Raw genomic sequence first — 18,207 nt, 5'->3', positions numbered from 1 at the left:
TCAACAATAGACAAATTACTGAAAGTTCCCAAATGTCCATGGACTGATGAATGGATAAAGAAGCCATGGTATGCATGTATGTATGTATGTATGTATGCTTAAGGACCTATGAAACATTTACAAAATAACATTAGTCTTACATAAATATTTATATATATATGTATATATATTTACAATATATATATGTATTTTCTATATATATATATACATATATATATATATATATATAATTGCCATTTGCAATGACATGGATGGAGATAGAATATTATGCTTAGCAAAATAAAGAGTATACAAAAGAGAAATGCCATATGATTTCACTCATAAATGGAATTTATGAAACAAAACAAACAAACATGGGGTGGGGGGGAGAGGCAAACCAAGAAATAGTTTCTTAACTATAAAGAACAAACTGATGGTTACCAGAGGGGAGGTGTTTGGGAGGATTGGGATAAATAGGTGATGGGGACTAAAGAGGGCACTTGGGATGAGCACTGGGTATTGTATGGACATGTTGAATCACTAAATTCTACACCTGAAACTAACATGCACCGTGTGTTAACTAACTGGAGTTTAAATAAAAACTTGGAGAAAAAAAATTTTAAGTCCAATAAACAACTTAACATTATACCACAAGGAACTAGAAAAAGAAGAAACTTTGCTAAAATTAGTAGCAGAAAGAAATAACAAAGAAAAATCAGAAGTAAAATAGAGACCAAAATCAAATAAAGTAAAATAGAGCCCAGAATTCACAATAACATAACATTGAAAGTAAAGACCAATTTTTCCAAAAAAAGAAAAGAAAAGAAAGGAAAGGAACGGAACGGAACGGAACAGAAAGGAAAGGAAAGGAAAGGAAAGGAAAGGAAAGGAAAGGAAAAAAGAAAACTGACAAAACTTTAACCACACTAAAGATAAAAGTGAGAAGACTCAAAAACCAAAATGAAAAATGGAAGAGAAAACAATACAACAGAGAACCACAGAAATACAAAGTGTGATAACAGATTATTGGTATCATAACTTTTGTAGCCTTGTGCCAAATTTTACTAGAAAAAGACTACAATGTCTAATCAAAGCTAAAAAGATACACTAGCAAATTCAGTAATTAAAATTGTACTCTTAGTCTTACTGTAGGGATTATTATTTGTTACCTGTTATCAAGGCAGTAAGTGTTCCTTAAGTATTTATGGGGTCCCCTGCATGGCTCAGTCGGTTGAGTATCCGACTTTGGCTCAGGTCATGATCTCACTGCCCATGACTTGAAGCCCTGCATCTGGCTCTGTGCTTGCAGCTCAGAGCCTGGAGCCTGCTTCAGATTCTGTGTCTGCCTCTCTGTCTGCCAGTCCCCCGCTCATGCTCTGTCTCTCTCTCTCTGTCAAAAATAAATAAACATTAAAAAAAAGTATTTATGGAACTCACTATTTATACTGAGGAAGTATAAATTGTAACATATATGACTGAATTAAAATGCTTATAGTATAATTAATAATAACTCTAATGGAATAAATGGTTTATCTCAGTCACATTATTAAAATTGAAATAGAAATTTATGAATTATTAATCAATAGTTTCTAAACTTTAATGATTTGCCATCTGAGTACTGTAAGAAGAATAGGAAAATTGCCATTCTCTTGTATTCATGTACATTCAAAGAATTTGGAGTTTTGCTGGCATTTACTTAAAATGTATATTAAAAAAATAAGAAACTTGAAGTCTAGGTTAGATTAAATTAATCATTTTTATTAGTAGTGGTTTTCTACCAGTTAAGCTATCTAACTAAATACTCATTGTGTAAGTGATCATTCTTACCATAGCTCAGTATCATTTTTTAAACTGGTTAACACTTATACATCCACTTAGAAAAAGTGGAAAATTATTCATATACAATTGTGAACTGTGGCTGAACTCATTTGCCTCTTAGCTATCAAGAAAATTCAGTGGATTTTGCTCTTTCATTTGTCATCTTTTCTCCGCTTGTCATTCTGTCAAGGAGATCTTGCTACTCATTCATTTCTGAGGGAGGCTAAAAAGAAATAAGGTAAATTAAGTCATATTAAAACTACTTCCATTTACTTAAAAGACAGTAGGAAAATATTGATACTTATGCTATAAAGCCATTTGATTGCATAAACAAATCTGCATTCTGTTCATACATTTCCTAGGAAAAAATACTTGTAATATTTTATCAGCATTTAGGATATGGCCATATTTACTATATTTTCATTTTCATTTCGGGGGAATCCACTTTGGTTATGCAAATCAGTCTGTTTATAAATTAAAAGTGACCATTTTGTATGCTTAAGAACCTGTGAAACATTTATAAAATTACATTAGTCCTATATAAGTTAGCTGATTTTTACCCCAGAAGTAATTATATCTTTTTTGCTTTAACTTGGTTGATCATATATGACAGTTTTCCTGGGATAGTTTTGGTTTATGCCTTTCACTCTCAAGTGACCTGATTTGGATAAACAAATTATATGGCCAACCTAGCTTTAACTCTCCTTAATGTCAGTTAAATTTTGTTGATGAATATATAATAAAACAGTATTGTTCCACTTCATTATTAAAAACTATTTTTTTCTGAAATAGGGATTTTGATGTTTTCCTCAAATATTTATTTAATGCTATAAACATTGAAAAAGCAGCAACAGTTTTATATAAAGTTCAGGCATCAACATTGATTTTAATGAGGAAGAATGAGAAATAGTATAGTTATGAGCCAGGCTCTGGCGTACTGCCTGGATGCATCTCCTTACTTACTAGCTATGTTACACCTACTTTATGTTACCTTGGGAATTATGCTTAACCTCTTTCTGCCACAGTTTCTACCTCAGGGCTATTATGAAGGTTAATATGTGTGGCACATAGTAAGTAGTATGTGTTAAGTATTAGCTGATATCATTAAGAATCTATATATCACTCTGACAATATATGTTTATCTTTGACCTTCCTATTAGCAACAAAGACCCCCATGAGTAAAATTTAAGGTGTATATTTCAGTATTGTAGAGGATCATTTCCTAAATTCCTTTTCATTCTTTCAACATCGCTACCTGTACTTTTCAGTAGTCTCTGAGAATCCACAGGAAAATGCAAAAGGTGAGATAGGTTTAATGAAAAGCAGAGAAGTGTTTTTTTTCTTACTAAATTTTAGTGTATATATATATATATATATATATATATATATATATGTTGAAACATACTTTGGTAAGAACAGAGGGGCCTATTATTTTGGGGCTAAACCATTGATTGTTTTTTAACAACTTTACTGAGGTATAACTGATCAAGAAAACACACGTATTTCAAGTATATAATTTAATGCTATGATATATTGACACACCAATGAAATGATCACAAAAATCAAGATAATCAACATATCCATTACCCTAAGTTTCTTCACGTCCCTTTATAATATTTCCCTCCTGCTCCACATTCCCAACTAACTATCTCCACCCCTGATTCCCTGACAACCACTGACCTGCTGTCTGACACTACACATTATTTTCCACTTTCTAGAAATGTTTATAAATGGAATCATACAGTATATAAACTTTTTTAGGTCTCTTTCACTCATAATTATTTTAAGATTCATCAAACTTTTAGGAATGTATCAATAGTTTATTTCTTTATATCACAAATAATATTCCATTGTATGGATACACTAAACTTTGTTTATATACTCACCTGCTAATGAAAATTTGTGGTTTTGGCAGTTTAGAAATATTACCACTAAAACTGCACTCAGTATGTGTGTGCAACTGCTTATATGAATGTATAGCTTTCATATTTTTGTATAAACACACAGGAGTGGAATGATTGGGTATATATTTAAATTTTTTTATATTTAACTTTTTAAGAATCCACCAAACTCTTTTGAAATGTCTATCCTTTTACATTCCCACTTAATATGATCATTCTTTTTAATTTTTTAGTATTCTTATTTTTATTAAAGTACTCAAATTTTTATTTTTATTTTTTTAGTATTCAATTTTCTTATTTATATATAACATAAGGTTTGCAATTTCAGTTATTTTTAAGGGTACATTTCCATGTCATTAATTACATTTATAGTGTTGTGCAACCATCACCACTATTTCCCAAACTTTTTCCTCACCCCAAATACAAACTCTACACCTATTAATGACTCCTATTCCTCCCTTCTCTGGTAAGCTCAAATTTACTTTCTGCCTGTGCGAATTTGTATATTTTCAGTGCCTCATATAAATGGAATCATATAATATTTGTCCTTTGTGTTGGGCCTTATTTCAGTTTCATCCATGTTGTAGCATGTATCAGAACTTCATTCCTTTTTATGAATGAATAATACTTCATTGTATGGATATGCCGCATTTTATTTATCTATACATATATTGATGTACAGTTGGGTTATTTCCACTTTTCAACTGTTGTGAATAATTCTACAATGGACATTGCATACAAGTATCTGAGTACCAGTTTTCAGTTATTGTGGGTATATTTAACTTTTTGAAGAAGTACCAAAATGTTTTCCACAGCAGCTGCATCATACTGCATTCCTACCCATAACATCAAATGTTCCAATTTTTTCTACATTCTTGACCAAACTTGCTATATTCTGTATTTTGTATTATAGCCATCCTACTAGGTGTGAAGTAGAGTGTCATGGTGGTTTTTATTCATATTTCTCTAATGACTAATGATGCTAAGCCCCTTTTCTTGTGTTGACTAGACAATTGTGTGTCTTCTTTGGAGAAATGTCAAGTCTTTTGCCCATTTTTCAATCAGATTGTTTGGTTGTTTTTGTTGTTGAGTTGTAGGAGTTCTTTATATATTCTTAATATTAATCCCTTATTAGGTGTAGGATTTGAAAATATTTTCTCCCATTCTGTGGGTTGTCTTTTCACTTTCCTGATAAGGTGCATTAAGTATGTATTTTAGAGGCACCTGGGTGGCTCAGTTTGTTAAGTGTCTGACTTCAGTTCAGGTTATGATCTCACAGTTCATGGGTTTGGCCCTGTGTTGGGCCTTGTGCTGACAGCTCAGAGCCTGGAGCCTGCTTTAGATTCTGTGTCTCCCTCCCTCTCTGACCCTCCACCTCTCGCTCTCCATCTCTCTCTCAAAAACAAATAAGCATTAGAAAAAATAATGTATTTTAGTATTTTATTATTATTTTTAATTTCAGGAATAGAATTTATTGATTCATCACTTACATATAATACCCAGTGCTCATGCCAACAAGTGCCCACTTTAATGCCCATCACCCATTTAGTGCACCCCCAACCAAATACCCCTCTAGCAACCCTTAGTTTGTTCTCTGTATTTAAGAATCTTGTGGTTTGCCTCCCTGTTTTTATCTTTTTTCTTCCCTTCCTGTATATTCATCTATTTTGTTTTTTTAAACTTTTTAAAATATTTATTTATTTTTGAGAGAGAGACTAAGTGCGAGCAGGGGAAGGGCTGAGAGAGAGACACACAGAATCTGAAGCAAGCTCCAAGCTCTGAGCTGTCCACACAGAACCCAATGCAGGGCTCAAACTCACGAGAAATTAGATCATGACCTGAGCCAAAATCAGACGCTCAATTGACTGAACTACCCAGGGGCCCTGTTTTGTTTCTTAAATTCCACATATGAGTGAAATCATACGATACTTTCGTTCTCTGACTGACTTATATTGCTGAGCATAATACACTCTAGTTCCATCCACGTTTTTGCAAATGACGAGATTTCATTATTTTTGATGGCTGAGTATTATTCCATTGTATATGTATGTATGTATGTATGTGTGTATGTATGTATGTGTATGTGTGTTGTAAATATATATACTACATTTTTTTTATCCATTTGTCAGTCAATGGACATTTGGGCTCTTTCCATAATTTGGCTGTTGTTGATAGCTCTGATATAAACATTGGGGTGCATGTGCCCTTCAAATATTTTATATTCTTTGGATAAATACCTAGTAGTACAATTGCTGGGTCATAAGGTAGTTCTATTTTTAATTTTTTGAGGAACTCCATACTGTTTTCCAGAGTGACTACACCAGTTTGCATTGCCACCAGCAGTGCAAAAGTGTTCCTCTTTCTCTGCATTCTCGACAACATCTGTTTTTTCCTGAGGTTTTAATTTTGTGTTTTCTATTCTGTTCCATGGATCTATGTGTCTGTTTTTGTTCCTATACCATATAGTCCTGATCACTATAGCTTTGAAGTCCAGAATTGTGATGACTCCAGGTTTGCTTTTTTTGTTTGTTTTGTTTTCAAGATTGCTTTGACTATTCAGGGTCTTTTGTGGTTCCATAAAAATTTTAGGATTGTTTGTTCTAGTTCTATGAAAATGCTGGTCCTGTTTGGATAGGGATCACAGTCAATGTGTAGATTGCTTTGGGTAACACAGACATTTTAACAATATTTGTTCTTCCAATCCATGAGCATGGGACGTTTTCCCATTTCTATGTCTCATCTTCAATTTCTTTCCTAGGTGTTTTATAGTATTCAGAGTACAGATTTTTTACCTCTTTGATTAGATTGATTCCTAGGTATCTTATGGGTTTTGGTGCAATTGTAAATGGGATTGATTCTTTTATTTCTCTTTCTGCTGCTTCATTATTGCTATATAGAAATGCAACAGATTTCTGTACATTGATTTTGTATCCATCGCTTTTACTGAATTTGTGTATCACTTCTAGCAAGATTTTGTTGGAGTCTTTTCGGTTTTCCCAATATAGTATCATGTCATATGCACATAATGAAAGTTTTACTTTTTCCTTGACTATTTGAATGCCTTTTATTTTGTTTTCTGATTGCTGTGGCTAGAACTTCCAGTAGTATATTAAATGATACTGGTGAAGGGTGCCTGGGTGGCTCAGTCGGTTAAGCGTCTGACTTAGGTTCAGGTCATGACCTCACATTCATGTGTTTAAGCCCCGCATTGGGCTCCGTGCTGACAGCTAGCTCAGAGCCTAGAGCCTGTCTTTGGATTCTTTGTCTCCCTCTCTCTCTGTCCTCCCTCTACTCATGCTCTCTCTCTCTCTCTCTCAAAAATAAATAAAAAACATAAAAAAATAAAAAGAAATAATAGTGGTGAGAGTGGATATCCCTGTTTTGCTCCTCACTGTAGAGAAACAATTTTCATTTTTTCCCTATTGAGGATGATATTAGCTGTGGGTTTTTCATATATGGCCTTTATCATGTTGAGGTATGTTCCCTCTAACCCTACTTTGTTGAGGGTTTTAATCATGAAATATATTGTACTTTGTCAAATGTTTTTTTTTCTCATCTACTGAAATGATAATATCATTTTTATCCTTTCTTTTATTAATGTGGTGTATCACATTGATTGATTTGTGAATATTCAACCACCCTTACAACCCAGGGATAAATCCCACTCGATCATGGTGTATTTTCTTTTTAAACTGCTGCTGAATTTAGTTACCTGCTATTTTGTTGAGAAATTTTGCATCTATATTCATCAATGATACTGTCCTGTTTCCTTTTTTTTTCTTATAGTATCTTTATAGGGGTTTAATAGTGGGGCAATACAGCCTTCATGAAATGAGTTTGAGAATATTCCTCTTCTTCAATTTTTGTAAGAGTTTTAGAAGGATAGGCATTAATTTTCTTCAAATATTTCATATATTCACGAGTGAAACTATCTGAGATTTTCTCTGTTACAAGATTTTTATATTAACTACTTCAGTCTCTTTACACATTATTATTGGTATTTTCAGGCTTTCTTTTTCTTCATTATTCAGTTTTGGTAAGATATGTGTATCTAGGAATTTATCTGTTTCCTTTAAATATTCCAGTTTGTTGGCATATAAATTTTCATAGTATTCTCATGATCCTTTTTATTTCTGTGGCATCATATGTAACGTCACCTCTTTTTTTTTATTTAATTTATTTGAGTTTTCTTTTTTATTTTTATTGGTCTGGCTAACGGTTTGTCAATTTTATTTATAATTTCAAAAAGCCAGCTCTTAGTTCTTGATCTTTTCTACTGTTTTTCTGGTCCCTATTTCATGTATTTCTGCTTTGATCTTTATTATATCCTTCCTTCTGCTCTGGGGCTTTGTTTTTCTTTTCTTTTCTTCTTTTTTTTTTCTAGTTCTTTGAGGTATAAGGTTGAGTTATTAAAGATCTTTTATTTTTCTTTTCTTTTTTTGAGATCTTTCTTTTTTCTTAGTGTAGGCATTCTTTTTTATAAACTTTCCTTTTAGACTTGCTTTTGCTGCATCTCATAAAGTTTTGGTGGTTTTTTAAAGTTTATTTATTTATTTTGAGAAAGACAGAGAGAGTGCAAGCAGGACAGAAGGAGAGAGAGAGAATCCCTAGCAGGTTCTGCATTGTCAGCGCAGAGCCAAATGCAGGGCTCGAACTCATGAATGGTGAGATCACGACCTGAGCCAAAATCAAGAGTTGGATGCTTAACCAACTGAAACATCCAGGTGCCCCAATTGTGGTATGGTTTATTTACATTTTTATTTGTTTATATTTACCATTTGATTTTTTTTTGACTCATTGGTTGTTCAGGAATTATATTGTCTTGTTATTCGATTTTTTTCTGACAAGAAATCTTCTGTTATTCTTATCATTTTTTCACTATATGTAACATGTCTTTTTTTAATGTCTACTTGCTTTTAACATTCTCTCTGCCTTGGATTTTGAGATTTGGTTTGATGTCCTTGATATATATATATATATATATATATATATATATATATATATACCTTGTATTTGTACTTCATTGAACTTGTTGGGTCTGTAGGTTTATGGTTTCTGCCAAATTTGATAATTTTGGAAATATTATTCCCTCACATATTTTTCCTTCTTTTCTTTACTTCAGGGATACCGGTTGCAATTGTGTATTATACTGCTTGACGTTTTCTCACAGATGCTCTGTTTCTCACAAGATGCTCTGTTCTTTTGCTTGTTTTACACTCTGTGTTTCTTTTTTATGGCGTCTATTGTTGTGTCTTCCCCAATCTTTTTACCTTCCATATCAAATTTTCTTTTAATCCCATTCATTTTATTTTTTGTCTCAAATTTTAGTTTTTTATCTCTAGAAATTTGATTTGTGGCTTTTTATATCTTCTCTGTCTCTAATTTTTAACATATGGAATGGAGTTAAAATGACCATTTTAACATCCTTATCTGCTAATTCTGATGTATGTATCAATTCTGGGTCATTTTTGATTGATTGGTTGGTTTCTTCTTATTATATGTTATTTTTAACATATAATGTTATGCCATTAACATATAATGTAATGCCTGACGATTTTTTATAAGAAGCCAAACAATGTGAATTTTGCCTTACTGTGTGCTGGAAACTTTTGTATTCTTATACATATTCTTGAACTTTATTCTGGGGCACAATTAAGTTAGGTGAAACAATCTGATGCTTTGGATTCTCCCTTTTAAGATTTTTTTAGGGACATCTGGGTGGCTCAGTTGGTTAAGTGACTCACTTTGACTCAGGTCATCATCTCATGGTTCATGAGTTTGAGCCCGCGGGACTGTGCTGACAGCTCAGAGCCTGGAGCCTGCCTCAGATTCTGTGTCTCCCACTCTCTCTGCCCCTCCCCCACTCATGCTCTGTCTCTCTCTTCTTCAAAAATAAATAAACATTAAAAAATAAATAAATAAGATTTTTAGGCAGGATCAGAACAATGTTTAGAGATACACAGTACTCAGGCTGGTTAACTCAAGGTACTTCATGAATTGTGAGATTTTCCAGCCTGGCTTGTGGAAACAGGCAGTGTTTTTATGTCCATCCTCCATGAGTTCTGATTTCCTTCTAAACCTTTAAAATAGTTCTTTTCACAGTTGTAGGTTTATCAGTAGCCTGCTGAATATTTGAGGAGACCTCTACAGGTCTCTGTAGTCTTTTTTCTGCTCCTCTCACCACTCTAGTAGTCAATCATGCTAATCTATCTGCCTCGTTCCCCCCTGACTCTCAGTTTTGTCTCATCAACTCAGAGAATCTGCCAGGCTCTGTCTGAGTTTCCTTTACCTACACAACAGTCTGAAAACTCTCAAGGTGGTAAGTTTGCGCAATCATAGGGCTTGTTTGATTTGTTCCCAGTCTGTTGGGAATCGCTTTCTTTTGTTGCCTAATATTTGATCTCTAGAAAACTGTTGTTCGTTGTATTTTGTTAATGAATTTATTAACTTATTAATTAATTTGTTTATTTTTGTGTTGGGAGGGGGTATTGTTTCAAACAGGTGGATGAATCCAATCTCTGATACTCTATTTTGGCCAGAGGTAGAAGTCCTTGGACTATGGAACTTTTATCATTTTTATGACTATCATTTAGGTCTGTTTTATTGAAGTAATTCACTGTTATTTTATTTTCTAAATTATTTTCCCATTCATTTTTTCATATTTGTCCTTTTTCCAATAGATTTTGATTGGTTGTTTTACTCTCTGACATACTTTTATTATTCTTCAAATTCTGATGTAACTACTTAGAGTCTTTAGTTTCACCACTTATGCTATGGATGACTGTTTCTATTTTATATGATGCTTGTTAAGGAGAGTTCACTTCTCCATTTCCTAAAAGATGTTTGATAAAGATAGTCTGTATTTAAAACTGTGTTTTACTATCAAGTTATAGTACATTTACAACTTGTTATTAACACAGAGGTAAACTATCAAGTTGTAGTAAATTTACAACTTCTTATAACAGAAATAAATAAGCATATTCACAGTTACTCTGTGAGAAACTTAGGATATTCTGACCATTAAAGAGTGCTAGCCATCACCTGCTAGCCTTGAATTTATGTTTTGCTTTCTTTAGTATTTTACACAGAAACCCCCAATTATTGGGAGTGTGTTAACAACATGGGGTTCTCCCTTCTATGTTGTACATTTCTACACTATATAAAAGTGTAGAAATTTCTATATAAAAGTATACCTTTATACTTTGGGGCCCAGCTTACCAGCAAAGATCAATAGCTCTTTTCTCCTCTTGACCATTTCACACATTCTAGGATAACTCCTGCTACTTTATATTTTCTTCCTCTCCCACTAACCACATTCCAGTTCCACAGATTTGGTGTCCTCTGATTTAGAAATGATAAATAATGGTTTACCATATATCGAAAAATCTGTTTGAAGATTCTGACAGTTATCTGTGCAGAGTATAAGTTAGTTTTTCCTGTATATAGGTCAATTAAAACTGATCACAAAGCTACTGGTGCTTTTATATTTTAAGAAAATATGAAATAATACATTTTACTAAAACTTTCACTGCTATACAGTTTCACATATGTGTGTATGTGTGTGTGTGTATATATATATATATATGTATATATATATGTATATATATATATTTTTTTTTTCATTTTAATATAGGATTTACTCTCCCATATGCTACATATGGACCCACATCAGCGGTACACTGCAGAACAAGTATTAAAACACTCATGGATAACCCACAGAGATCAGTTGCTGAATGATCAGCCAAATAGATATGATGCATCACATGTCATTAAGGTAAAACAAACATTTTTTATGCATCTTCTAAATGTTTGATAAAGCTATTGCGTGCCATTTACTGATAACACATATAATTACCTTAAATATCTTTATTTTTTTTAATATTTTTTTAACATTTTATTTATTTTTGGGCCAGAGAGAGACAGAGCATGAACGGGGGAGGGGCAGAGAGAGAGGGAGACACAGAATCGGAAGCAGGCTCCAGGCTCTGAGCCATCAGCCTAGAGCCGGACGCGGGGCTCAAACTCACGGACCGCGAGATTGTGACCTGAGCTGAAGTCGGATGTTTAACCGACTGAGCCACCCAGGCGCCCCTAAATATCTTTATTTTTAAAAATGTATTTATAGGTTCTTTGTTTTTGTTTTAAATAACAACTGTGGATTCTTGTTAATCTTCTTTACCTATTGCCTTTCAGATGATAAATAAAAATTCCTTAATTGTATTTAACTTTCTCTTGAGACACTGGGGCTAAGAGTATACTAAATGTAGGTTTTATATGTAAAGAAAATATTGCTATTGGTTCCTAAATAACCATGGTTGCAAATTCCCATATTTATAGACATTGAATCTAGATGGAAAATTTAGTGTTTTATGCATTCATCTGTTGATGAACACTTACATTGTTTCTATGTCTTGGCTATTGTGAATAATGCTGCACTGAACATGGGAGAACAAAGATCTCTTTGAGGATAAATATTGTGGTGGACAAATAACCAGTGGAATACTATTCAGCTTTAAAAATTAGATCCTGTCATTTGCAACAACACGGATGAACCTGGAAGACATGCTAAATGAAATAGGCCAGACACAGAAATATATATATATATATATATATATATATATATATATAATCTCTCTTACAGGTGGAATCTAAACCAGTTAAATATATAAAAGCAGAGAGTAGAAAGGTTGTTACCAGGGGCAGAGAAGAGGGTAAAATGGGGAGATGTTGGTCAAAATACAAAGTTGCAGTTATGTAGGATGAATAAGTCTAGATATCTAATGTACAGCATGATGACTATAGTTAATAATACTGTATTAAATATTGGAGGGGTGCCTGGGTGGCTCAGTTGGTTAAGTGTTAGACTTTGGCTCAGGTCATGGTTTGTGAGTTCAAGCCCCACATCAGGCTCTGTGCTGACACCTCAGAGCCTGGAGACTGCTCCAGATTCTGTCTCCCTCTCTCTCTCTCTGCCACTCCCCTGTTCCCTCTCTCTCTCTCTCTCTCTCTCTCTCTCTCTCTTTTAAAAATACACAAATATTAAAAATTTTTAAAAAGGGGCTCCTGGGTGGCTCAGTAGGTTAACCGTCCGACTTCAGCTCAGGTCACAATCTCGCGGTCTGTGAGTTCGAGTCCCGTGTCAAGCTCTGGGCTGATGGCTCAGAGCCTGGAGCCTGCTTCCGATTCTGTGTCTCCCTCTCTCTCTGCCCCTCCCCCATTCATGCTCTCTCTGTCTCAAAAATAAATAGATGTTAAAAAAAATTTTAAACAATTTGTTAAATATTGGAAATGAAATATGCTAAGAGTAGATTTCACGTGCTTTCATCAAAACAAGATGATAACTATGTGATTTGTTCATTAGCTTGACTATAGTAATCATTGTACTATGTATATGCACATCAAAATGTGTTCCATGTCTTAAATATATACAACTTATATTAAAAACAAAATTATTGTTCCTTCTATCCCGACTTTCTTGAGGGTTTTTATTAAGAAAAGATGCTGAATTTTGTCAAATGCTTTTTCTGCATCGATTGACAGGATCATATGGTTCTTATCTTTTATTAATGTGATGTATCACATTGATTGATTTGTGAATGTTGAACCAGCCCTGCAGCCCAGGAATGAATCCCACTTGATCATGCTGAATAATTCTTTTTATATGCTGTTGAATTCGATTTACTAGAATCTTATTGAGACTTTTGCATCCATATTGATCAGGGATATTGGTCTGTAATTCTCTTTTTTTACTGGGTCTCTGTCTGGTTTAGGAATCAAAATAATGCTGGCTTCATAGAAAGTTGGGATAGAAGGAACATACTTAAACATCATAAAAACCATTTATGAAAACCAACAGCTAATATCATTCTCAATGGGGAAAAAGTGAGAGCTTTCTCCCTGAGATCAGGAACACGACAAGGATGTCCACTCTCACCGCTGTTGTTGAACATAGTGTTGGAAGGTCTAGCATCAGCAATCAGACAACAAAAGGATATCAAAGGCATCCAAATTGGCAAAGATGAAGTCAAGCTTTCACTTTTTGCAGAGGACATGATACTATACATGGAAAACCCGGTAGACTCCACCAAAAGTCTGCTAGAACTGATACATGAATTCAGCAAAGTTGCAGGATACAAAATCAATGTACAGAAATCAGTTGCATTCTTATACACTAATAATGAAGCAACAGAAAGACAAATAAAGAAACTGATCCCATTCACAACTGCACCAAGAAGCTTAAAATACCTAGGAATCAACCTAACCAAAGATGTAAAAGATCTGTGTGCTGAAAACTATAGAAAGCTTATGAAGGTAGTTGAAGAAGATATAAAGAAATGGAAAAATATTCCGTGCTCATGGATTGGAAGAATAAATATTGTTAAAATGTCAATACTACCCAAAGCTATCTACACATTCAATGCAATCCCAATCAAAATTGCACCAGCATTCTACTCGAAGCTAGAACAAGCAATCCTAAAATCTGTATAGAACCACAAAAGGCCCGAATAACCAAAGTAATTTTGAAGAAGAAGACCAAAGCAGGAGGCATCACAATCCCAGACTTTAGCCTCTACTACAAAGCTGTAATCATCAAGCAGCATGGTATTGGCCCAAAAACAGACACACAGACCAGTAGAATAGAATAGAAACCCCAGAACTAGACCAACAAATGTATGGCCAACTAATGTTTGACAAAGCAGGAAAGAATATCCAATGGAAAAAAGACAGTCTCTTTAACAAATGGTGCTGGGAAAACTGGACAGAAACATGCAGAAGAATGAAACTAGACCACTTTCTCACACCATTCACAAAAACCAACTCAAAATGGATAAAGGACCTGAATGTATGACAGGAAGCCATCAAAACCTTAGAGGAGAAAGCAGGAAAAACCTCTCTGACCTCAGCCACAGCAATTTCTTACTTAACACATCTCCAAAGGCAAGGGAATTAAAAGCAAAAATGAACTATTGGGACCTCATGAAGCTGCAAAGCCTCTGCACAGGAAAGGAAACAATCAACAAAACTAAAAGGCAACCAACGGTACGGGAAAATATATTTGCAAATGACATATCGGTCAAAGGGCTAGTATCCAAAATCTATAAAGAGCTCACCAAACTCCACACCCGAACAACAAATAATCCAGTGAAGAAATGGGCAGAAAACATGAATAGACACTTGTCTAAAGAAGACATCCAGATGGCCAAAAGGCATATGAAAAGATGCTCAACGTCGCTCCTCATCATGGAAAAACAAATCAAAACCACACTCAGATATCACCTCACGACAGTCAGAGTGGCTAAAATGAACAAATCAGGAGACTATAGATGCTGGAGAGGATGTGGAGAAATGGGAACCCTCTTGCACTGTTGGTGGGAATGCAAACTGGTGCAGCCGCTCTGGAAAACAGTGTGGAGGTTCCTGAAAAAATTAAAAAGAGACCTACCCTATGACCCAGCAATAGCACTGCTAGGAATTTGCCCAAGGGATACAGGAGTGCTGATGCATAGGGGCACTTGTACCCCAGTGTTTATAGCAGCACTCTCAACGATAGCCAAAATATGGAAACAGCCTAAAAGTCCATCAACTGATGAATGCATAAAGAAATTGTGGTTTATATACACAATGGAATACTACGTGGCAATGAGAAAGAGTGAAATATGGCCTTTTGTAGCAACGTGGATGGAACTGGAGAGTATTATGTTAAGTGAAATAAGTCAGAGAGAGAAAGACAGATACCGTATGTTTTCACTCTTATGTGGATCCTGAGAAACTTAACAGAAGTCTATGGGGGAGGGGAAGAAAAAAAAAAGAGTTTAGAGCGGGAGAGAGCCAAAGCATAAGAGACTGTTAGAAACTGAGAACAAACTGAGGGTTGATGGGGGGTGGGAGGGAGGGGAGGGTGGGTGATGGGTATTGAGGAGGACCCCTTTTGGGATGACCACTGGGTGTTGTATGGAAACCAATTTGACAATAAATTTCATTTTAAAAAAATTTTTTAAAAAGGAATAAACTATGTTGACTTAAGAAAAAAAACATAACAAAGTTATGATAGTTCTGTAATGTGTGTGTCTATTGTGACTGGACATGAAATCTTAACAAAACCCGAGCTTCATTAGTGATTTGTTCTATTCAAGAACACTCCATTTTATAGTATGTTTAATGTATTTGCTTTTTTATGGTTAAGTGTTATCTATTTTATGTTTCTATGTCATAATATGTGTCTGTTATTTTCACCTCTATATATGCTATTTTTTCCAAGTAGAATTAAAGTATATTGCTTTGTTAGTTGATAAAAAAAAAAACATTCTTGGGGCGTCTGGCTGGCTCAGTCATTTGAGCGTCAGACTTCAGCTCAGGTCATGATCTCACAGTACATGGGTTCAAGCCCCACCTCAGGCTCTGTGCTGACAACTCAGAGGCTAGAGCCTACTTCGGATTCTGTGTCTCCCTCTCTCTCTGCCCCTCCCCCACTCACACTCTGTCTCTCTCTGTCTCTCAAAAACACATTTTAAAATAGTTTAAAAATTTTTAAATAAAATTCTTAAAGCATTTAAGACAAATTACATGAGTGATGAAAGTCTGATAAAAATAATACATTTTAGTGTTTTAAAAATTTGTAAGCAGCAGAGTCATTGAAATAAAAAAATATACAAGGTATATTCAGGTATTAATTCGTGAAAGGAACATTAATGCATAGATCAAGTATACTCCATTATTTTCCTAAGAAATAAGTTGTGTTGTAGTTAAATCTCTCATGATATAATGTGGAAATTTTTACCTCCAGAGATTATTATTCAGTTTGTCTTCTTTCTCATTATTTTAGGGAGTAGTGGTCACCACATGTTCTGCCCTGACTCACAAGACCTTTCAACCAGTCCTTGAGCCTGTTGCTGCTTCAAACTTAGCTCAGCGACGGAGTATGAAAAAACGAACATCAACTGGCCTATAAGATTTCTAGTGTTCCTCAGCCAGACTGGATGAAGAGAAAATTAAATGTGTGGCTTTTTGCCTAATCTTATATCAAAGGCATTGTTTTCTGCTACATTACTTGAATATTCTGTTTAAGCCTCCTTTTTTAGGGAGATGAGATAAAAAAAATACACAGGTCCATAGTATTCATGCTCTATGTTGTTTTGTAGTGGTGTCCAAGTGTTTAAATATATAATTGGTGTCTACAAGGTCCTAACAACTTCTCTGAACACTAACTTGTAAAGTTCCTTTCAAATAAAGTTATTTTAATAGTTTTTCTAGTTTCATAAAATAATGATTTGGGGAATCAGTACCAACAATCAGGATGCAAATACAATAGTATAATGCCAGGCAATGCCAATATTTTTAACATCAGATCCTGAAGAATAGGCTTTTTTAAAAAAGAAAACAAACAAAAATGTATTGTACAAACTTGTTTTTGCATACAACCAAAGGACTACATTCATTTGTGCTAATACATGAGCTCCTGATATAGTTGGTGCCAAAATTTTTACAGAATCAAATCACAGATTATGTATTCAGACAGACCTATATATTATCCATAAATGTCCTCATCTAGAAATAAAGGTTTCCATAAGACCTCTGTAAATTTTACATCTAATGAAATTATGGTACAAATGAAGAAATTTTTTAGCCAAAGGCTTTATACTTGGTCTTGTAATCTACTAAATAGGTTATAATTAAGCCTTTGAAAATAAAGTACATGTGTTGATACCACCTTCATGATATATAGACATACTTTCAATTTACTCAATTGGATTTAATCATATTTTTCCCTTTGGTAATGAACTACATTTTTGTCTTTGGACTTTCAAAATTTAATTACAGTGTAGTGTATTAATTTACCTTCAATCCTATGGTTATATAGTTTAAATTTTATTGTAATGGACTTGTGGGCTTAGCCCACATGATATAATACAATGCATTTCAGTAAACTTTAAACATTGCTACAAAGAGATAAACTAACATTTTGAAAAGAAAATAATATTAATGATCTACATAAAATTCGAGCACATTTTAAATCTTATTTATGAAAAAAGTCTGGCAAAATTGGTCTTATTTTTAAATTTATGATTTAGAACCATGGGGTAGTATATACTGTTATCTCAAATGATAGAATTTTAAAGAATCTTTTCATTTTGTTGAAGAAAATACCATTACTACTACTACTACTACTACTACTACTGACAGAAAGAACTCATGAATGTAAACTGGAGGATATTACAGCTTTGTTTAGTGAATATAAGCAAACAACTTGTGTGTGCTAAGTGTACTGTTTTTTGTGTATTTTGCTTAATCCAGAGAGCAAGCTGATTACTAAGCACTGAAGTATAAAATTTAGTCTAGAAGACTTGTAACTTTGGTATTCAATAAAGGAAACTATACATATTCTCTTTATAATATAAGTGATATATATTCCATGTAAAAAGATCTGTTTCTTTGGTATGATGTATAAAAGTATACATCTTTACTTTGAGGTGTCTTTTGTAATAATTGAAAGATTTAAAAACATCTAATG

General features: G+C 33.9%; 1 protein-coding gene across 1 annotated transcript in view; it reads left to right on the top strand.

Annotated features, from left to right (window-relative positions):
* RPS6KA6 (ribosomal protein S6 kinase A6) overlaps positions 1-16,647 on the top strand; it is a 205,974-nt gene extending 189,327 nt beyond the window's left edge. Inside the window, exons 21-22 of the mRNA XM_047075696.1 lie at positions 11,332-11,472; positions 16,522-16,647. Of these exons, the coding sequence (XP_046931652.1) occupies positions 11,332-11,472; positions 16,522-16,647 (267 nt within the window). The remainder of the gene's footprint in view (positions 1-11,331; positions 11,473-16,521) is intronic.
* The last annotated feature ends 1,560 nt before the right edge of the window (positions 16,648-18,207 follow it).

Source organism: Lynx rufus, unplaced genomic scaffold (assembly GCF_022079265.1).
Source record: "Lynx rufus isolate CCGP_SWC_20201006 ecotype Redwood Valley unplaced genomic scaffold, mLynRuf1.p SCAF_14, whole genome shotgun sequence".
Lineage (NCBI taxonomy): Eukaryota > Metazoa > Chordata > Mammalia > Carnivora > Felidae > Lynx > Lynx rufus.
Note: the sequence above shows the minus strand (reverse complement) of the source record. Positions and strands in the feature narration are given on the sequence as shown.